The 22,428-nt window shown below is 45.4% G+C and overlaps 1 protein-coding gene across 3 annotated transcripts in view; it reads right to left on the minus strand.

Moving 5' to 3' along the window:
- The window catches only part of RASGRF2 (Ras protein specific guanine nucleotide releasing factor 2), a 374,367-nt gene that overhangs the window by 9,744 nt on the left and 342,195 nt on the right, over positions 1-22,428 (minus strand). For all 3 annotated transcript variants that reach the window (XM_074384260.1, XM_003920945.4, XM_039474667.2), the window contains 7 exons: positions 16,225-16,285; positions 15,782-15,885; positions 13,490-13,574; positions 9,670-9,867; positions 6,127-6,206; positions 3,773-3,890; positions 1,502-1,570 (listed from right to left, as the gene is read on the minus strand). In XM_074384260.1, coding sequence (XP_074240361.1) covers positions 1,502-1,570; positions 3,773-3,890; positions 6,127-6,206; positions 9,670-9,867; positions 13,490-13,574; positions 15,782-15,885; positions 16,225-16,285 — 715 coding nt within the window. The remainder of the gene's footprint in view (positions 1-1,501; positions 1,571-3,772; positions 3,891-6,126; positions 6,207-9,669; positions 9,868-13,489; positions 13,575-15,781; positions 15,886-16,224; positions 16,286-22,428) is intronic.

Here is a 22,428-nt window from a genome sequence, read left to right on the forward strand (position 1 = left end):
CATAACCCCAGCCTATCCATGAGTAAACATCCGACACATTTCAACAGCGGGCCGTCCTGCAAAATACCTGAGCCTATTCCTCCCAGGCGTCCCCAGACTTGTTACACAGGGGCCGGTTCACTGTCCCTCAGACCGTTGGAGGGCCGCCACATACTGTGCTCCTCTCACTGACCACCAATGAAAGAGGTGCCCCTTCCTAAAGTGCGGCGGTGGGGGCCGGATAAATGGCCTCGGGGGGCCGCATGCGGCCCGTGGGCCATAGTTTGGGGACTCCTGCAGACAGTCAAGGCCACCCAAAATAAGGAAAGTCTAAGAAACCACCACAACCAGGGAGAGCCTACAGAACCTTGACAATTAAATGACATGTGGTGTCCTGGATGGGATCCTGGAGCAGAAAGAGAGTATTAGGTAAAAAATAAGGAAATCTGAATAAACTATAGTCTTCAGTTAATAATAAGGTATCAGACTGGACGCGGTGGCTCACACCTGTAATCCCAGCACTTTGGGAGGCTGATGGAGGTGGATCACAAGGTCAGGAGACTGAGACCATCCTGGCCAACATAGTGAAACCCCATCTCTGCTAAAAATACAAAAAAATTAGCTGGATGTGGTGGCACATGCCTGTAGTCCCAGCAACTTGGGAGGGTGAGGCAGGAGAATTGCTTGAACCAGGGGGATGGAGGTTGCAGTGAGCCGAGATTGCGCCACTACACTCCAGCCCAGCGAAAGAGTGAGATTCTGTCTAAAAAAAAAAATAGTATCAGTATTGGCTCATTAAGTCTAACAAACACATCATACTAATACAAGATAATAATAGGGACATTGGCAGTGAGGTATATGGGAATTTTCTCTACACACTACCTTCTCAATTTTTCTGTGAATTTTCTATGAATTAGACTATCCTAAAAAAGAAAAGTCTATTTTAAAATGGGGGTAAAAGACCATTTGTGACTGGGATGGAGATGGTAAGGGGGTGTATGATGTGACCTGAATCTTAAGAAACAAGTAGGGGCCATATAATGTGAGACTTCACGGTCATGTCAAAGATCCTTTTTTTTTTTTTTTTTTTTAAATCCTAAGAACAATGGGAAGCCAAGAAAATGTTTTATGTAATGGAGAAAATAATCCACTTTGCATTTCACAGAGCTCTACCTAGCTGTAATTTGTAGAATGAATTTTGCATTCTAGAGTGAATGCAAGTAGACCAGGCAACAGATACTGGCAGCTGGAACCAAGGGTGGTGGTGGTGAAAACAAATGGAAGAGGGACAGAGTCACAAGAAATGCAGGATGTAAAATCAATAGAACTTGATGATGAACCGTTTTTTTTTTTTTTTTTTTTAAATCAGACTTGCCAAAAATTTTCTATTTTACTGGTCTTTTCCATGAGCTAGCTTTTGGTATTTTGAATCACCGTTTACTGTTGTTTTCTAATTCACTAACTTCCCCCCCCACCCCCGCTTTTTTTTTTTATTAATTCCTTCACAGCCACATAATATTACCTTTGGTTGATGATCTATTCTGTAGGAAGTCTGCTGGAACTGGCGTATCTCTCTGATGATGTGTGATATCTAACAGAGAAGAAAACAAAACAAAATGACAGAAACACAAGCAAAGAATGGTATTTCCTGTATTGCAGCACATTATTCTGAGGCCTCTTCCCAGAGGGGTCAGTCCCTTCCTCCAGTGAGGTAGGTGGAGCCTGCCTGACCATTCCCTATGCTTGGTGCTTTCTTGCCTCTCAAGGAGGCTCCTGAAATGCCAAAAGCAAAAAGATACTGAATTCAAAATCGGGGAACAGCTGGCACTATGTGGCCTCAGGTTTGGGAGAGGCAAGCTCTGGGTGCTATCATTCCTTGCTTCTAGCTTAGTGCTCAGAATCTGGCTGTCCAGACTGGGTGCGGTGTGGCTCACACCTGTAAACCCAGCACTTTGGGAGGCTGAGGTGAGTGAATCAGGAATTCGAGACCAGCCTGGCCCCAACACGGTGAAACCCTGTCTCTACTATTAATACAAAAATTAGCCAGGTGTGGTGTCATGCACCTGTGATCCCAGCTACTCAGGAGGCTGAGGCATGAGAATCACTTGAACCCGGGAGGCGGAGGTTGCAGTGAGCCAAGATCATGCCACTGGCCTCTGCACTCCAGCCTTGGTGACAGAACTGTGTCTCAAAAAAAAAGAACCTGCCTGTCCATCAAGAATCCTTCAGCAAGTGTCTATCACTGGCCAGTCTTAGGGAGTCATCCTTGGATTTCCCATCCCCTTGGGGATGCTGAAATGGCTCTGCCAAAAATCTCCTCAATCACTACTTAGGAATATACCTAACCAAGGAGTCGAAAGACCTCTACAAGGAAAGTTACAAAACACTGCTGAAAGAAATCACAGACAACACAAACAAATGAAAACACATCCCATGTTCATGGACGGGCAGAATCAATATTGTGAAAATGGCCATATTGCCAAAAGCAATCTACAAATTCAACACAAGCCCCATCAAAATACCACCATCATTCTTCACAGAATTAGAAAAAACAATTCTAAAATTCATATGGAGCCAAAAAAGGGCCCACATAGCCAAAGCAAGACTAAGCAAAAAGAACAAATCTGGAGGCATCCCACTACCTGATTCCAAGCTATACTGTAAGGCCACTGTCACCAAAACAGCAAGGTACTGGTACAAAAATAGGCACAAAGACCAATGGAACAGAATATAGAACACAGAAATAAACCTAAATACTTACAGATGGATCTTCAACAAAGCAAACGAAAACATAAAGTGAGGAAAGTACCCTTTTCAACCAGTGGTGCTGGGACAATTGGCTAGCCACATGCAGGAGAATAAGAGAATCTCTCACCTTACACAAAAATCAACTCAAGATGGATTAAGGACTTAAAGCTAAGATCTGAAACCATAAAAATTCTAGAAGATAACATTGGAAAAACCCTTCTAGACATTGGTTTAAGCAAGGATTTCATGACCAAAAATCTCCTCAATCAGACCATATTGGGTATTAGCAGTATCCACCACCTCTTCCACCTCGAGATTAAAAAGCAGACATTGGACCAGGCCTGCCATCCCAGCACTTTGGGAGGCCAAGGAGGGCAAATCACTTGAGGTCAGGAGTTCGAGAACAGCCTGGCCAACATGGTGAAAGCCCCTCTCTACTGAAGATATAAAAATTAGCTGAACATAGTGGCGTGTACCTGTAATCCCAGCTACTCAGGAGGCTAAGGCAGGAGAATTGCTCAAACCCAAGAGGTAGAGGTTGCAATGGGCTGAGATTGCACCACTGCACTCCAACCTGGGTGACAGAGTGAGACTCTTTTTTAAAAAAAAAAAAAAGAAAGAAGGCCGGGCGCGGTGGCTCAAGCCTGTAATCCCAGCACTTTGGGAGGCCGAGGCGGGTGGATCACGAGGTCAAGAGATCGAGACCATCCTGGTCAACATGGTGAAACCCCGTCTCTACTAAAAATACAAAAAATTAGCTGGGCATGGTGGCACGTGCCTGTAATCCCAGCTACTCAGGAGGCTGAGGCAGGAGAATTGCCTGAACCCAGGAGGCGGAGGTTGCGGTGAGCCGAGATCGCGCCATTGCACTCCAGCCTGGGTAACAAGAGCGAAACTCCGTCTCAAAAAAAAAAAAAAAAAAAAGAAAGAAAGAAAAGAAAAGAGAAGGAAAAAAAAGCAGACAATGAGTTTTTTTTTTTACTTAGCCTCCTCTCTATAAACCTCTAAAGCCATTGAAACAGGATAATTGTGAAATTATACTTACCATTCTCATTTTGGAGAAATTGACAAGGCCTTCCTCAGTAAAGTTTGGTGTTCCTTCCTCAATAAAGGCCAGGTCTGTCAAGTACATCCCAAGATAAGGAACTGCAGGAGGGTTACAACTGCAAAAGACCAAGAGGCACTGTTCTCAGACTCATTAGAATCAATGTCTATTTCCGTCCCCAAATTAAACTGGAAGCAACTGTGCTGCTTTGATCCTGGAGAACAAACTCTTTTTATTTCAGTTTCAGAAGCATATTCATGATAGGCAGAATTTTAAACACATTTCACAATAGAATATAATACAAAATGACAGCTCATGCTTTACTACGTGTTTGAAAAAAAAATGGCATGTTCAGACAACAGGATATCTTAGAGACAAATGCAAAGCAGTTACTAGCAGTAACTGTTTGCAGTACTTGTAAATTGCCCACACTTCTTTGAGGGGTAGAAGCTTGGAGGAAAACATCTATGGTCTTATGTCTTTAAATCAAACATTCAGCCTTGATGAACTAGACGGGAAAATCCATGCAATTAGAGCTTTGCACTGGTAAAAACTTGTTTTCTGTTTTCATTGGTACTTAAATGTTTTAGAAAGTGTAGACTCAACATCAAAACTCAGGCTAAGGTGAGACGCTGTTTTGTTTAGTTTTTAGAGAGAGCTGGGTATACTTGGTCTTCTCAGAGGCCTGAGGCTAAGCACATGGGCTTTTGATGCAGGAGGAGCTGGGTTTGAATCCCAACTTGACCAATTACTAAGTGATACTGGGAACGCTCTCTGAACTGCAATTTGCTTTTCTGTAAAATGGAAATAGAAAAGCTTATCTCAGGCTGGGGGCAGTGGCTCATATGTCTAATCGAAGCACTCTAAGGCCGAGGTGGGTAGAGCACCTGAGGTCAAGAGTTGGAAACCAGCCTGGCCAACATGGTGAAACCCGGCCTCTACTGAAAACAACAATTATTCAGGCACAGTGGTGTGTGCCTGTAGTCCCAGCTACTCAGAAGGCTGAGGCAGGAGAATCAATTGAAAGCAGGAGGTGGAGGTTGCAGTGAGCCAAGATAGTGCCATTGCACTCCAGCTGGGGTTGTGAGGCTTACATAAGACACATCACACGCTTAGTATGAAACCTGTCATTTAGTAAATATTTTGGTAATTAGTTCTTATACTATTATTGCTGTTGTTGCTATCATTATTATTATCAGTCTTAGTTTTGCTTTCACTTATACCATCACAGGACTCATGTTTTTCCAGAGTAAGTACATGTAGTAGATCATGAGAAAACCAGTTGCAGAAAAATCAATCTCTCTCTCTCTTTCTCTCTCTCTCTCTCTCTGTGTGTGTGTGTGTGTGTGTGTGTGTGTGTGTGTGTGTGTTTAGAAAGCAAATGATCTAGAAACCAAAAACCCAAAATAATAATCAACAGGTGCTGGAATATTTAAATAAAACTCACAGGAAATCATTGTGCTTACAGTAAAAGATAGTTTGCTTTATTATGGTGGTATTACCTTCTTTTTTTTTTTTGAGACGGAGTTTCGCTCTTGTTACCCAGGCTGGAGTGCAATGGCGCGATCTTGGCTCACCGCAACCTCCGCCTCCTGGGTTCAGGCAATTCTCCTGCCTCAGCCTTCTGAGTAGCTGGGATTACAGGCACCTGCCACCATGCCCAGCTAATTTTTTGTATTTTTAGTAGAGATGGGGTTTCACTATGTTGACCAGGATGGTCTCGATCTCTTGACCTCGTGATCCACCCGCCTCGGCCTCCCAAAGTGCTGGGACTACAGGCTTGAGCCACCACGCCCAGCCCATGGTATTACCTTCTTAATTCTCTTTTTTTTTTTTTTTTTTTGAGACGGAGTTTCGCTCTTGTTACCCAGGCTGGAGTGCAATGGCGCGATCTCGGCTCACCGCAACCTCCGCCTCCTGGGTTCAGGCAATTCTCCTGCCTCAGCCTCCTGAGTAGCTGGGATTACAGGCATGTGCCACCATGCCCAGCTAATTTTTTGTGTTTTTAGTAGAGACGGGGTTTCACCATGTTGACCAGGATGGTCTCGATCTCTCGACCTCGTGATCCACCCGCCTCGGCCTCCCAAAGTGCTGGGATTACAGGCTTGAGCCACCGCGCCCGGCCACCTTCTTAATTCTTAATCTGTATACCGTGAGTCTATCCATAAGACAATTACTGTATGCACAGTATTCCAAATAATGAGGAAAAATCAGAAAAATACCTAGATGATGAAAATTGTTTCCCATTTATTTTTCTTTTCAAAGCAAAGTAGGTGGTTGGTCACTGTTTGTATACTATACACATTACATACATTTCTGAATTATGAAAAAATTAATAATTAAGATAGACATACTTTTTAAGGGTTTCTCTAAGATTTTTAAATCTTCCTTCAGAGGAAACAGTCTTTTGAAGTTTGTCCATTAGAGCTTTTGTCTAAAAAGAAAAGAAAAAAACTTAAGAGTCATGAAAATAGCGTGGTTTAAAAAGACAGTGAATTGCCAAAAGATGTTCAGTTCACTTCTTTGGTGGCAGGTGTTGATACCTTCACCAGAATAAAGGTCATTATGTGATATGATTCTTATGAGGTAGAGACAGGGCATTGTTTACATTTAATTTAAGAATATATGGAGAAGAGGAAGTGCCTATATCTATACATTTAGCTAAAAAGAGAGGGAAAATGGGTAGAAAGAAAAATTGCAATAGACAGAAAACTTAGGCACTTAAAGAACTGACAAGTAAGCCAGGTGCAGTGGGTCAAGCCTATAATCCTAGCACTTTGGGAGGCTGAGGTGGGCGATCACCTGAGGCCAGAAGCTTGAGACCAGCCTGGCCAACATGCTGAAACCCCATCTCTACTGAAAGTACAAAAATTAGCCGGGCATAATGGCGCATGTCTGTAATCCTAGCTACTCAGGAGGCTGAGGCAGGAGAATCACTTGAACCTGGGAGGTTGCAGTGAGCTGAGAATGCGCCACTGCTTTCCAGCCTGGGTGACAGACCTAAAAAAAAAAAAAAAAAAATTGACAAGCACATGTTGAATATAGAATTTTTTTTTTTTTTTTTTTTTTTTGAGACACAGTCTCACTCTGTTGCCCAGGCTGGAGTGTAATGGTGCAATCTCAGCTCACTGCAACCTCTGCCTCCTGAATTCAAGCAATTCTCCTGCCTCAGCCTCCCAAGTAACTGAGATTATAGGCTCCCATCACCATGTCCAGCTAATTTTTGTACTTTTAGTAGAGATGGGGTTTCACCACGTTGGCCAGGCTGGTCTCAAACTCCTGACCTCAAGTGATCCACCCACCTTGGCCTCCCAAAGTGCTGGGAGTACAGACATGAGCCACCGCGCCCGGGTGAATATAGAATCTTACAGGAGAAGTCTCATGTCGGACAGCTTTTGTGATGTACCCTTTTGAGTGTTAATCTCCATGTGGTTGCTTTGGTATTGACTGAGCAATGTCTTCTACTATAGATCCTTTCTTCCGTGATCTTCTTCATCAATTGGTTAGAAAAGGATAACTGATAATTACTAAGAAATAGCATTGTTGTTGACATTGGTCTGGGGTTTCTTCTATGAATACAGGAGATTGGTAGGGTGGCCCTTGGGTATGATATCTCCTTCCTGGGGATCCTCCATGCACATCCAGGCAGCTTGGCTGTGCATGGAGGATCCCGGTCCTACCTGGAGAAGAACTTCGCCTGCCCAGGTTGAGGGTCCTCAAACTTCTTTGTCCTGCCAGGAGAGGAGCTGCACAGCCTCCTGAGAGGCAAAGGGCTGTCTTCCTAATTCTGGTGTCAGGGCTCTAAGACCGCCTGCTTGGTCCAGGGCTAACCTTGCTCAAAAAAGTTGCAAAGGTTCAACCTGTCCTATAGCCACAGACCAATCTGTGGGCTCCAGAGTGCAGATTATCAGGCCCGCTGAACAACGCCCTGGCTGATCTCAGATGTGGAAAAGGGACAGCTGCGCAGCAGATGTTATCACCAAACATGTCGACATATCTGCAAACAGGCTCTACCTACCATGGCTGGAGTAAGGCGCTTGGCTCTGGAGACAGCCTCTCTGGAGGTCAGTCCATTAGCCCATGCTAAGGGCACTGTGAGTGACCTATAACATGACTGAAATGCTAATATCTTATTTAGAACGTCTACAGATGGTATATTCACATTTTGAAACAATCATTTCAATTTTAGTCTCATCATCTCTATTTCATGATCAGTACAGTTATGCCTAAACCCGCATCCTATCCAGAACAAGAATAAGTTCACTACAAAGCGGGCCTTGAAACTTTCTTAGGAAAGATTTAGGAATCCCTTGGTGATAGCTGGTGAAATCTGAATAAGACTGGTGGATTGCAGCAATGTTCGTTTCCTAGTTGTGATACTGTCTGCAGTAATGCAAGATGCTGCTGCTGGGGAAACTGGGTGTGAAGTGCAGGAAATCTCCGTGTTATTTCCTACAACTGCATGTGAAGCTATAATTATCTCAAAAAAAAAAGTTTTTTTTTTTTTTTAAACCAGTATTTGTAAAAACTGTGGCCGTTATTTACCACAGGTCCATTGTTGACAGAAAAGAGGACTCCTGAGTTCTAAGGGGCTGAATTTGGGATTCTCAGAGCACTGCATTTTTACTAAGAAATAAGTGGGGGAAGGCAAGGTGACAGATATGACTTAGGCTTGGTTTCCTGCTACATGGAGAAATTAACTTGTTCTCCTACGCTAAAGGGAAAGGCTTGGAGGGCAAAAGGAAGACAGAAAAGAGTAAGAAAACAATGCATGTCTCTGAGAGGGGCTTAAATCCTCGGAGTGGGGTGATAAAACAGTTTTTAGGCCATGTCAGCAGAACATAGATCTTCTGATCTGGGACCCTGGAGGTGGCACTCTGTGGATTCCCCTCACCAACCCTGTGTCCACAGCAAGGCAGGGGAGGGTCAGGCAGAGAGGGCCTGATGTAGACTCCCGTACCCTCTGGCACCAATGGGACATGGAGGAGCCTCGAAACTTCCCCAGAGACCCTTTGAGAGGGCCAAGGTAGTCATCTAATGATAAAGAGTTCACACGTCCATTAGGGACCGCCACAAGGCAGAATGGCTGTCACAGCGGTTAAGACAAACCCCAGACCCAGCCAATGATGGCTGAAGGGGTGGCGAGGTCAGCCACACTCCCCGAGTGCAATCACTATGCATTGTTCCTGGGAGGGGCGGGCAGGCCAGATGACACCAGGTACAGGCAATTCACAGCAGCCTGCACCCAATGAATAATCAGCAAAGGATGACCACAGGAGGCCAGAGGAGCTGGCAGGTGCCCAGAAGCCCAGAGATGCCCTGGGTACCCAACATCCAGGGAGGAGGCCAGGAGAAAGAGCAGGGGAAGAATCATGATTCAGTTTGAATCTCGAAATTATCTGAGTGAAAATGACAGACATGGGCAAGCTGGGATTAATGAAAGAAAACGAAAATTACATTTCCACACTTCTAAGTCATTATGCTAAAACTTTACATCTACTACATGAATGAGAAAGAAAAAGGTGAACATTGAGGCCTTTTGTCCCTAAGGAGTTTGCATCCTCACCTTGGGAGAGAAAGAATGAACCCAGTTGGATATAAGCATGCTTACTCAGAGTCAATGTACCCTCTGAAATAGTTCAGGAAACAACTCTTGACTGACAACCACATTGTTTGTGGCTGTCCCCCAAAATGCTTTAATGACTGTTTTAGAAATGCACATGAATGAAATCAATTAAGTGGTAAGAGCACTGTAATTACCCATGTTGGCACCTTCCTTTGGCAACTGAGCGGCTTATTTCAGTTAATGATTTCCCAATTAGTAATATTGATCTTGGCTCCCATCTCCCAGCCTCTCATCCTCTTAGCAGCAGGATGTGTCACACGCTGGGGCTCACCTGCTTAGAGACCTTGGCCCAGGTTTTCTTTAGCCTGTAGATGGCACTTCTGTTTAAGGCCGAGGTGATCTCCAGCACGCCGTTGTAGTTGTGCAGGCATCGGCAGATGTCGGCCACCGCCACCCATTTCTCAATGGCGTTGGCACGGGAGCTGACATCAGCATAGTTCATTATCTGGGAGGCCACCAGGTTACTCATCTGAGACAATCAAAGAGCCCGAAAAGGCAGTCTAAGAGCCAAACCAGTGCATTCAGGCAAAACACGTAAATTATCTGCAGATAGGTCAGGAAGGCAGGGTGTTGAGTAGGGGAAGATCACAGTCTACATTTAGATACCAACTTTCTAAAGAGACTAAAGTCTGTAATAATAGCAAACTAATGAACATCTGGTTATCCTCTGAGTGAAAACAGGTATTATCTGGATTCCTGCTTGTTGGGGGAAGAGGTGGTTTTGTTCATCAGCAATTTTGATGGTGTCATTTCTAATAATTTCTGAGGAAATGGGACAGAACAACCCAATGCCTGAGGAAAGGCCAAGTCTGCAGATCATGGATGTCACTCCCTGCGGCCTTTCCCCATATTCCTTGGCCCCCAACAGTGTGTGATTGCTCACTCTGGGAAGCCACAGTTATCACAGAGAAAGAGAAAAAAACACTTGGCCCCAGTTAGATCAAATTCTGAACTGATTACCTCTCAAACCAGAAACACTTGGCTGCAGGGGAAAGGGGAGCATTTCCTTCGTCTAATCTTATTCTTCACCAGCAGTTAAAAGGACCTACAGTTTTGAGGCTAAGTACTGTAATTTTATTACTTAAAGCCAGTTTAAGAAGCTCAGCTCTTGCAAAAGGGAAAGGAAAAAAAGTGAAATAGGATTACTGTGTTAGCAAAGGGGATTCGGGGCATGTAATCTTATATCCATACACTACATCTGATGGATTCGCCCATTCTTTGATGATTCTGAAGCTACTTAAGGTCTCACAGTGCCTCAACACGACCACTGTGGACATTCCCTAAAGCACCCGCTGCAGCGCTATTCGCCGAGTGCCTCTGCATCCTTAGCGTGAGGAGAGGAATCACCTGGAATCCAGTTTGTTCCAGGAAGAGGTGCTTTTGTTAAGCAGTAACTTCGATGAAGAAGTTCTTGCCAATAACTATTGAGGAAATGCGATAGAACAGGATTCTTTTTGGTGCTGGGAACAGAAAGACAAATCTGTGTCCCTGACCTTAAGGTAGTCTGAGCCTAGGCAGGTGGGAAGGAGAGGGGCACAGATACATAAACAGGTTAAGTGCCATGCAGTGAAACACAAAGTTAAATCTATTCATGGCGGGATTTGAGAATATACAGGCAGCATGGGCATCTGGTCTAGTACAGAGGAGGCTTCTAGGAAGAGGTGATACCTGCATTGAGTCTTTTTTTTTTTTTTTTTTTTTGAGACAGGATCTTGCTGTGTTGCTCGGGTGGAGTATAGTGGCATGATCACAGCTCCCTGCAGCCTCAACCTCCAGGACTCAAGTGATCGTCCCACCTCAGCCTTCCAAGTAGCTGGGACCACAGGTATGCATTACCATACCTGGCTAATTTTTTGTATTTGTAGAGACAGGGTCTCACTATGTTGCCCAGGCTGGTCTTGAACTGCTGGGCTAAAGCAATCCTCCTACCTCGGCCTCTCAAAGTGCTGGGATTACAGGTGTGAGCTACAGTATCCAGCCTTGCATTGAGTCTTAAAGGATCCAAGTATGAGAGCAAGGGGACAGAGGTGGGAGGGATGATGTAATGGAGGTTGTGGCAGCCATCTGAGGGGCATGAGGAGTGGAAGACACAAGGGTGACAGATGGGCAGGGCTCTTGTATGCCAGGTTGAGCAGTTGGGACCATATCCTGAAGGTAAGGGGAAGCCACTGACAGATTTTTGTCAAAGGGAGGGAGATAATTAGGTTGACTTTTCAGAGAAGTCATTCCTGTGCCACTGCATGAAGGATGGTTTAAGGTACATGGCTGTGCTTTGGTCAAAGATAGGCCAAGGTGGACATCCAGGCCAGAGTGACTCTGAATTTAGAGCACAGGTGTATAATTCCAGTTGTTATCACAACCATGACCATAGCATGGAAGGCCGTCACTTGGCTCTAAGCCACTATTGTCTGTAAAAGGTATAATTGCCCTGCTGACACTGTACAGGAGCTCATGCCCAGAGAGAGAAAGAGTTAAGCTGCTGACCCTGAAGGCAAGGGAGAGCCGGCCATGCAGCTGTGCGTGGTGGCCACGGCTCATGCAGCGGAGACAGAGCGGACAGCATTAGGAGAGCTGGTGATGAGAGAGTTGCTGCTGAATAAAACGATCTTTCACCTACCTATGCACCCCCCCAACCCCACGTGTTCTTTCAGGTATCCACCCAATCCCCTGAGACCTCAGCATGGGCTGGAACCTGACCCTGGACCTAACAGATGGATTGGAGGGCAGTGAGGTTGCAGGGGAGAGATGAGTTAGGAGCTCCTGGAGAGAACGGATAAAAGGCCACATCAGGGTGGTGGCAGTGAGGAAGGCAGGGTTGGGAAGGGCCTGAGATGCATATAGATCTAGGGTTTGCAAATCTGTTGGGCAGTGGTGAGGGTGAGGTAGGTAAGGAAGACGATGACTTCCAGAGCCTGTGCTTGGGTAAGTGAGTGTGTGGCGAGGCCACTACCCAAGACTGAGAACAGACAGGACAATGAAGAAGCAGGCTGGGTGAGTCTGGGGTGCAAATGACAGGTTCCATCTGTAATTGTCTACAATGCAATGCATCGGGCATCCCAGCGGAGGAGACGTGGGCCTGGGGCCTGGGATTGAACCTCTTTAGACTTCTTTGGAATGTCCATTATATCCGGTGTGTTGACTGACCACAGGTAACAGAGGTTTATTTCCCACGGCAGGGAATCTGTTTCTCAGGGAGGGACTGGATGGTCATGCCCCTTGTCCTTTAGGCAGCAGCGGCACTGAAGCTCATTGCGTGATAGCGTTCGCTCAGCACCCACGTGCTCTCGGGAAAGCCTGCACAAAACACTGTCTTGGGAATCTAAACTGTCATTTTTGCATTTTGTTTCTAGATGACTTATTAATTTACCTATGGGGTTCCTGGTAGTTTGCTGTTGTTGTTTTAAAGAAAGCATCATTATTTATTTACTATAGTTTAGCGAAACTGGAAAGGGAGGCTTCCCTTTGCCTGGATAGGCCAGAAGACACTCACACACCTATTACTTGTTCTACCACGGGACTGAGACTATGAGAACAGCACGAATTAACAGCTGGGAGGTATAAAAGCATTTCCGAGTCTTACTGCTGGGGAAAAGCAGAGCTGGAAGATGGACCGACAGCTGGCCACCACGGCACAGAACCACACCAACAATGTGATTATGCTCCAAGAGACCCCTTAACCCGGGAATGTAACTCAGGCCGAACGTTCAGTAATGATAAAGACTTGCACCAACCCAGCCTGACCGTCACCAACACCACCAGGGGCCAGTGACACAGCTGCTGCTCATTCTGTTAGTCAATTTATGACACGAAGTAGTGATGATCCCAACAAAAATAGGAAAAGCAACCTGTATATTACTGAGCACTTACCAGACTTGGGCACCATCAAAAGTGAACCTCTCATATGTCAGGAAGTTAACTGGACATGATTACATTACTGTGAGCTGTTAGAGGAGATTTAAGCTTGTCTTCAATATCCCAACCATTCTGTTTAAAAAGTGGGTGGCAGAGTTGCTTTATTTTAGGGGCGTCTTAAGACTCCAAAATCCATCTTCCTGTGACCCACCCAAGGCTCTACTTTGATGGTCACTCACGTCATTAAAGTGTTGGCTGGTTTTCATGATGTAAGGTGTTCTTTCGTTTTTATCCAGCTTCATCCACCCCTGCCCAAGAAACTCCCTGAAAGTTCAAAACAAAACACAAAACCAATTAAGTTTTTTTAAACAATGGTGGCTATGATCCTGGATAATTGTCATGAATATGAGAAACGTTCCATGTGACACTGTCTAGAATGTTTCCTGACACCTGCTGCTGCCAACCTCACCAGTGAATTTGACCTCGACTCTAGCCGTTTACCTCTCAATGCCAAAAAGGAAGATTTTTCAGTTTCCAGCTCTCTTATAAATGTTTGGAACTGCATCTTTATTAGGATCCTATAAAGGCTTCTCTGGAGTTGGAAAACAAGAACCAACACAAGGGAAATAAAGAGGTTAAGCGCTACTTAGAAATCAAGAATAGTTTCCCAGGATTAGCTTTTAAAAATATTAAGCCTCAGCAAAGGGTCCAAGTGTTTCATCACTACCAAAAACATTATTCAGAAGCAGAATTTTCTCCCTCTGTTCTGCCCTGCCTGCCACTCTCCTGGAGGATGCAGGGACTGTGCTTTGTTCTCAGGAGAGTGCACATATTAAGGGCTGAAAAGTGCTCCTTGTTAGGCTTATACCTCACGTTCACCTGACCAGGCAGTTCAGCAAGGCAGGAGCTCCGCCCGTTGAGATGGGCTGTCTTCAGGGCAGCATCCCTGATCATTCACTTCATTCCTGAGCAGGGCACCAGACACAGCAAGAAACAAGGGACAAGCGAGATGGAGCATACAGGAATTATGTTGTATAGGCATTAAAATAACTCAAAATTACTCTGACACCTTCTTAAGATGAGACGATGACTGAGTCCCTGGGCAGGGTTCTTTGTCCCTTGCTGTTGCTGGTCCCACTCCCATCCTGCAGAGTGCTGGACACAGAGGTGTGCCAGTTCCATGGATGGAAACAATTGGTAGGTATTCACACAGGAACCGGGGGGACAGGGACAAGCAGTGGGGGGGAGGGGTGCTGCCCAGAAACAGACCACACTAAGGGCAACTACAAAACTCTGGCTTTGCTCTTTCTCCTCTTCCATGGAGGCCATGGCCCCCCATCCGCACTGCACTGCAGGCTGGGTGAGGAGGGCAGTGGATGGAAGCGGGTGAGAAGAGAGACTGTGGCTCCTAACTCAAGTGTTCAAATAGCCAATGGTCCACGTTTCTTTTTCTTTTTTTTTTTTTTCATGGCTAGCTCCATGAGTGCTGGAAGACAGGGAAGGAAAGAAAAGAAAATTCACAAAAGAAGAGTCTGCAGGGGCATTCTCTGGCCCTGTCCCTGGTGCCTCTGACACAGCTGCAGCTCTGACCCCCAACCCATCCACCCTCCGTCATCATGGACGTCCTCTACTCTGTATGCAACGTGGCTCACTCATGTCCCTGCCCAAATCTCCCTTTATCTCCAGCTTAGTTATTAGCTCACAGACAACATCTGCTAACAGTTGCCATTTGTCCAAACAAAAGCCTTGCTTGTGCAGCTACTGAATATGACACTCAGAGGGACTTAAAGAGCCCCCTTACTCTATACACAAGGAAATCAAAAGGCTTTGTGACGAGCCCATGGTCACAGCTTAGCAATACTTGTTAATGTAGGGAAGCCGGTGAAGAATTGTAGCAGAATTTAGAGCCTCCTCTCTAGATCAGTGGTTCCCAAAGCACAGGCTTAGACCACCCAGAATTTTCTGGGGTTCTCCTTGAAAACAGTTTCCTTGCCTCAACCAAATCTATTGGAATCAGAAATTCTGGGTGGGGGGCTGGCCAGGAATGTACATTTTTAACAAGCTTCCCAAATGATTTTAGGTACATTGAAGCTTGAGAACCACTACTGTGTACTGAGGTTTCTGTAATTCAGGATAAGACAGTACAAAGAAATTCACATTCGGTACCACAGAAATTCACATTCTGTACACATTCTGTATCATATTCTGTGGTACAGAATGTGAATTTCTTTGTACTGTCCTATCCTTGAATTATAGAAACCCAAGTGCCTACAGAGTAGCCATCTTGAGAGTCCCCCAAATCAATATTTCAAACATAAACTGAAATCAGAAGACATTCAAGTGGTACCAAATTATCTTAAGACTTACATCTCTGTGTGTGTGTGTGTGTGTGTGTGTGTATGCATGCGCACACCCACACACACACACACAAGCACACCCCCCCCACACACACACAATCTGCCTTAGGCATAATGTCAATTTCTAAGCCAGCTAGTACAGCCAAGCCCTGCTGCTATGGGGGTGGCACTCACTCGTAGGGAATGCTTCTGAAAATGATGTGGTCCAGGAGGGTGATCTGTTCAGCCAGCTCCATGGCCGACAAGGACTGAAAGCATTCGGCCTTCATGCAGTCAGTCTGCAAGAGATGAGGGAGGGAGATGAAACACCGGGAGCAATGGGCCTACCATCTCACTGCAGGTCAATGAGGCAGACAGCTGCCTGTGTGGAAGCAGGACGTTCACCATTAAATTCTAACTGTAAACAAATGGCAGAAAGCTAAAAAACATCAAAGCCAACACGAGTATCTTAGACCAACTGCTAGACCTCACACCAAATGTGGTTCATCTCATAGAGCTTCAGAGATAGGACAGAGGGTCTAACGCCACAACATTCCTGATCGGTTACAAGCATATTGCTCGCCTTGGAGAGGTAGTTTGCACACAGTTGTGCTAGACAAAAATGTGGTCAGACTTACCATTTGAATTATGTCCTCTAATTTTAGGTGGATGTCATCTTGATCATCTTGTGAAAGGGCCCTGAAAGAGACATCAAATTATCCTCCACGACAAAAAAACAGACAACCTAAGAGGGAAGCTACAAAATGCAGTTTGGTTTTCCCTGGATGGGAGGTCTGAAGATTTGGGTCTAAACGCCATGCAGCACAACAGGCTGCTGAGCTGGAGATGAGCAATCCCCAAACAGAAAACATGCTCAGGGTATGAGAGAATCATCAGGACAGCTGACTTAGAACCAAGAGCCAACCTGTTACATACATGGTTGCAAATGAAACAACCACCATCAAAGTGAACCTGAGGGTGAGCACGCTGGGTGTGCTCTGAGTTACTGTCTATAATGTAAAATGGAGCAGCCTCTAACGCTATCAGCCAGTTGTACTCCTAGGCCCGAGTGCCCACCTCCCCAAACCTCTCTCCCCTACTGCAGGCCTTCCCTGCTGTCACAGACTCAGGAGAGGCAGGGCCACCCCCTTCTCAAGCTCACGTAGACCAGAAGCACAGGGGCTTAGCTTCTGCCCCCTTGCACTGCCTGCAGATGGACTTCCCTCAGACACTTTTGGCCCTGAATCTCAGACATGTTATTCAGCTCTCTCTCTCTCTCTCTCTCTCTCTCTCTCTATATATATATATATATATATATATATATTTTTTTTTTTTTTTGAGACGGAGTTTCGCTCTTTTTACCCAGGTTGGAGTGCAATGGTGCAATCTCGGCTCACCGCAACCTCCGCCTCCTGGGTTCAAGCAATTCTCCTGCCTCAGCTTCCTGAGTAGCTGGGATTACAGGCACGCGCCACCATGCCCAGCTAATTTTTTGTATTTTTTTTTAGTAGAGACGGGGTTTCACCATGTTGACCAGGATGGTCTCGATCTCTTGACCTCGTGATCCACCCGCCTCGGCCTCCCAAAGTGCTGGGATTACAGGCTTGAGCCACCGCGCCCGGCAAATATCTTTTTTTTTTTTTAAATGATGAATGAATGAATAAATGAATAAACACAAGTTAATATCTTAGATACTGGTTTTAGAGTAGAAGGTATTTTATAGCCAATGGAAGTTCAGAGTCCAGGAAAATCAGAGTGCAGTAGGGCTCCAATTACATAATTTTCCATTGAAGAGACAAGCATTTTACATTTCCAAAAGGAAGGCACAAGTACATATTAAAAGTATTAAAATATCTGAACAGTCCCAAACCAAGTACCCTGTCTGCTTCAGGAAACTTGTTTTAAAAGAATTAATGATGATGTGATGTTCTGTTGTGTTCTGAGTTGATTAAAACAGCAACCAAACCCTCAAAACTACAGTATCAACAGAGATGGCTTACCGTACGCCTGCTCTATGCCAGGCATGCGCTAAGCATTGGATACGCACTATCTCCTGTATCCTAACAAATCCCTTCCAAGGGACTGATATACAAGATAGCGCATAACGGAGGCATTGTGATCTCCAGTTTACAGAGCAGAAAACAAAAGCTCAAAGACATTGACTAAGCGGCCCAGGGTTCTGGGCCAGTTGTGCTCTTTCTCACTCTGCGCTTCTCTTAAGCAGGCTCAGGGGAGGCACCTCTTCAAGGGTCCCAGGCACAGCACACAGTCAAGAAACACAACTTCCTTCCCTCTGCTGTCTGAAGGGGGAGCCGGAGCCTTCTAGATTATACTAGTAGCCCTCTTATCAGCACTTAGCCATATTATTTGTGAACAGAAACAGCCGTCTTGCCGGGTGTGGTGGCTCATACCTATAATCCCAGCACTTTGGGAGGCTGAGGTGAGCAGATCACCTGAGGTCAGGAGTTCAAGACCAGCCTGGCCAACATGGCGAAACTTCATCTCTACTAAAAATACAAAAAAATTAGCCAGGTGTGGGTGGCAGGCACCTGTAACCCCAGCTACTTAGGAGACTGAGGCAAGAGAATTGCTTGAACCCAGGAGTCAGAGGTTGCAGTGAGCTGAGATCACACCACTGCACTCCAGCCTGGGTGACAGAGTGGGACTCCATCTCTAGAAAAAGAAAAGAAATAGTCATCTTATCTTAAATGGCAGATTAAGATGAGCAAAAAATAAGTTAAAGCTAACTCTTTCTCCAAAGACTATTAAATCACATGGAAGGGTGACACATAGGGGATAAGAGTGACTTTTCTGGAAGTTCATGTCATTTTTTCCACCAGAGTCTGGGTTCCTGGGGAGAGATCTGTGGCTCCATAATTATGTGTGCCAGTGGGAAAGGTCTTTCTTATGAAGCTGGGTAATATATTTCCTTTGGAAAGCAAAGGTCAAAAAGTTAGTTAGTTCCCATTAAATGTTTCTCTTCTCAATGATCTTACCCTCATTTTCCAAGATGGCCTCTGGTTCCATTAAGTTACCTAACATTTTATGCCTTCTCATTGATGCTATGTGGGGTTTGGGGATGACTTTTCTATGACCTGAGCCCATCACAGCTGAACATCCAAGAAGTTAATCACTGTTTCTTTTTATTTTGTGGCATGTGAGGTATCTAAAAAAATCTGTACACTGAAAAGACTTTGAAGACAGCTAGTTAGACAACTTTGGAGGAAGAGAGATGGTATTTTAGAATATACGTTTTGAGTAGAGGTTTTTATTTACAAACAGGGCAACAAACTATATATGGCCATTAAGTGTACTCAGTATCATTAAGTGACCTCTATGAGGCTGTGAGTCAGAGATGCGTCACTAAAAAGAGCATTTGCTTTGTTGCATTAACACAACATATGCATAAAAACATGTTTTATGTTCATATGTCTTATATGACAGGAATGCATACACCTCCGAATGTCGGGGCTGCACTTAACTACCATGTATGATAAGTTTATATCTCTCACAGTCATAGCCTGTATTTCCTAGAGGGCATGTTTAGAATTCTTTCCCTTCAGATGAGGAGGCCTCTGCACTTCTGGTTCAGACCCTATAGAGGAAATATTTGCTTCTAGTCTTCTGGCTACCCGTGGGCTTTGATGAACATTCCAGGATCCCGGGTTTCCCACCACCACCACTACCACATCTAACAGCAGTATCAACAGTTTAATAATTGTGCATTTACAATGAAACACCAAATAAAAGGAAATGGGATTATCCAAGTTGTATGAATGGAAAATTCCTCTTTCAATTAGGGGAGTCCAAAACAGAGCCAAGAGCAACCAGTGTCTGTCCTGGGATTGGTCCATGCTCTCTTTGTGTGGAGAAGGTGATGAAGCCTAGAGAAAGTAGAGTGTGACTCAGATCCAGCCTGGTTTTGCTTGGGTCATGTGGCCTTCATGGCAGAGGCTGCTTTTTCCAGGAACTACTGTCGGTGTTTCTAACAGTAATAACACTCACTTTACTATGAGTGCTAATGACTTTCCAGGCATCGTGTTAACCTCCTTACACATATCACATCATGTACTCTTCACAACAACCTAATGAAGTAGCTATTACGAGTCCCACTTTATAAATGAGGAAACAGGTTCGGACTGGTTGAGAACTCGACATCTGTCAATGGCTGAGCCAAGACTTAGCCCTGTGACATCCTGCCAAAGCTCTGCTCAGTGTTGGGGTTTCAAGCTGTACCGCCTACTAAAACGTCTATTCCCTATCAGTCTTACACTTCTAACTTTCAGGTCATTATTCAGCAAAAAGAGTTGGCACACCTGAAACTGGATGAATAATCAAGACCTGGGATGACAAACAGGATTCATCGGGTTTTTTTTTTTTTTTTTTTTTTTTGAGACAGAGTTTTGCTTTTGTCACCCAGGCTGGAGTGTACAATGGTACGATCTCGGCTCACTGTAACCCCCGCCTCCCAGGTTCAAGCAATTCTCCTGCCTCAGCCTCCTGAGTAGCTGGGATTACAAGCATGTGCCACCATGCCCAGACAATTTTGTATTTTTACTAGAGACAGGGTTTCACGATGTTGGTCAGGCTGGTCTCGAACTCCTGATCTCAGGTGATCCACCTGTCTCGGCCTCCCAAAGTGCTAGGATTACAGGTGTGGGCCACCACACCCAGCCAGGATTCATCTTAAACACCAACTCCAATTAACTGACTTCTGAGGTCACCTCTTGATGCAGACAGAAAACTCTCAGAATTGATGGGTCAAGTCTGGCCTGGGCATCTTGAGGGGACTGGCAACAGATGCCCTCATACTGGCTGATCCTGACAGTTTTCCCCAGCCCGAACACCCTCACTTCCCTGAAAGCTATTTAGTCAAATGTCCCTAGGGGCACACACTTTCGGAATGTAGTTTTTAAACATTAGCGTTTTAAATGCAAAGAACATATAAACTAGTTACATGAAGAAAACAGAAACAGTAATCACTCACTGACAGAGTCACTCATCCACTGAAACCAGACTTCACCTCAATATGTACTTACAATTTTAAAATCTGAAAACAGGCACAGGAATGGAATCCCTGGGCTTATTTAGATGTTTTCATAGACTGGAAAATGTGAAGACGGCCCCTAATTGTTTCCTAGGGCTGCCCTAAAAAAATCCCACACGCCGGGTGGCTTAAAACAACAGAAATGTGCTGTCTCCCGCTTCCAGAGAGAGGTCTGGCATGGAGCTCTCAGCAGGGCTGTGCTGCCTCTGAACCTGGAGAGGAGCCCTCCCTTGCTGGTGGTTTAGCTGCTGGTGGTTTGCCGGCGGTCTTTGCCATTCTTTGGCTTGCAGCTACATCACTCAGTCTCTGCTTCCACCTTCAGATGCCATTGTCTCTGTGTCTGTCTTCCATGGTTGACTTCTTTTTTTTTGAACAGTCTTGCTGTCACCCAGGCTGGAGTGCAGTGGTACCATCTTGGCTCACTGCAACCTCCGCCTCTTGAGTTCAGGTGATTCTCATGCCTCAGTCTCCCAAGTAGCTGGGACTACAAGCACTCACCACCACACCTGGCTGGATTTCACCATGTTGGCCAGGCTGGTCTCAAACTCCTGTCCTTAGGTGATCCGCCTGCCTCGGCCTCCCAAAGTACTGGGATTACAGGCATGAGCCACATGGTTGACTTCTTATAAGGGACGCCAATCAAAGTGGATTGGGGTCCACCCTGCTCCAGTCTTAACTGATGACATTGGCAATGACCTCATTTCCAAACGAGGTCACATTTTGAGGTATGGGAGGTTGGGACTACAACATATCTTTTAGCGGGTAGAGATATATGGAGATACAATTCTCTACATAAAAGCCCCTACACCGATGCAAGGTCTGTCTACGGGATCTTCAGCTAATGGGGGCTAAGAAGGACTTACAGGCGGGTTGCTAACATAACACAGAGCAACATCTGGCACTGCTGCATCAGGGAAGGACTTTTTGAAATGCAAAGTAATTTATTTGTTTTGCTACATACTGTTCCAGACTTTTTTTTTTTTTGAGACGGGGTTTCGCTCTTGTTACCCAGGCTGGAGTGCAATGGCGCGATCTCGGCTCACCGCAACCTCCGCCTCCTGGGTTCAGGCAATTCTCCTGCCTCAGCCTCCTGAGTAGCTGGGATTACAGGCACGTGCCACCATGCCCAGCTAATGTTTTGTATTTTTAGTAGAGACGGGGTTTCACCATGTTGACCAGGATGGTCTCGATCTCTTGACCTCGTGATCCACCCGCCTCGGCCTCCCAAAGTGCTGGGATTACAGGCTTGAGCCACCGCGCCCAGTCTGTTCCAGACTTTTAAAGGGGACAATAAAGCAGACTGTGGGGAGGAGCATGTCAGGAGTGAGCTTGGTTGTTTTAGCAGCACCGGAATATGCCTACCTACTCCTCTTTTCCTTGAAAACAACCCACAATGCTCCAACTCCCTGTCTCCTTTAGAGAGACATGAAACTGTCACAGGTGCTGGATGACAATCAAAGGTTATGTCCCTTAAAAACAAAAACAAACAAACAAAAAACATAGACTGAGCTAAAAATAGACTGCCTGTGGATGACACAAGCCTTCTGGATAATGTTAACAAGGAGACAATGTAGCCAAGGGAAGGAAGGTCATTGCTAGAGGTTGTAAATGAAGAGGGAACTAGAAGTCAGAGTGGTAAAGAAGCGCCAGACCCTGGCAGAGAGAAGCTGGGCTTCCCATCCTCAAGCAGGGACAAAGAACACGGTTATGTGTGAGCCGGGAAGCTGTAACTGAGATGTCTGCACAAAGCCAGCAGTGGCTGCCCCTTTCCACATACAGTGAACTAGAAAACATC

This window comes from Saimiri boliviensis, chromosome 1, assembly GCF_048565385.1.
Source record: "Saimiri boliviensis isolate mSaiBol1 chromosome 1, mSaiBol1.pri, whole genome shotgun sequence".
NCBI lineage: Eukaryota > Metazoa > Chordata > Mammalia > Primates > Cebidae > Saimiri > Saimiri boliviensis.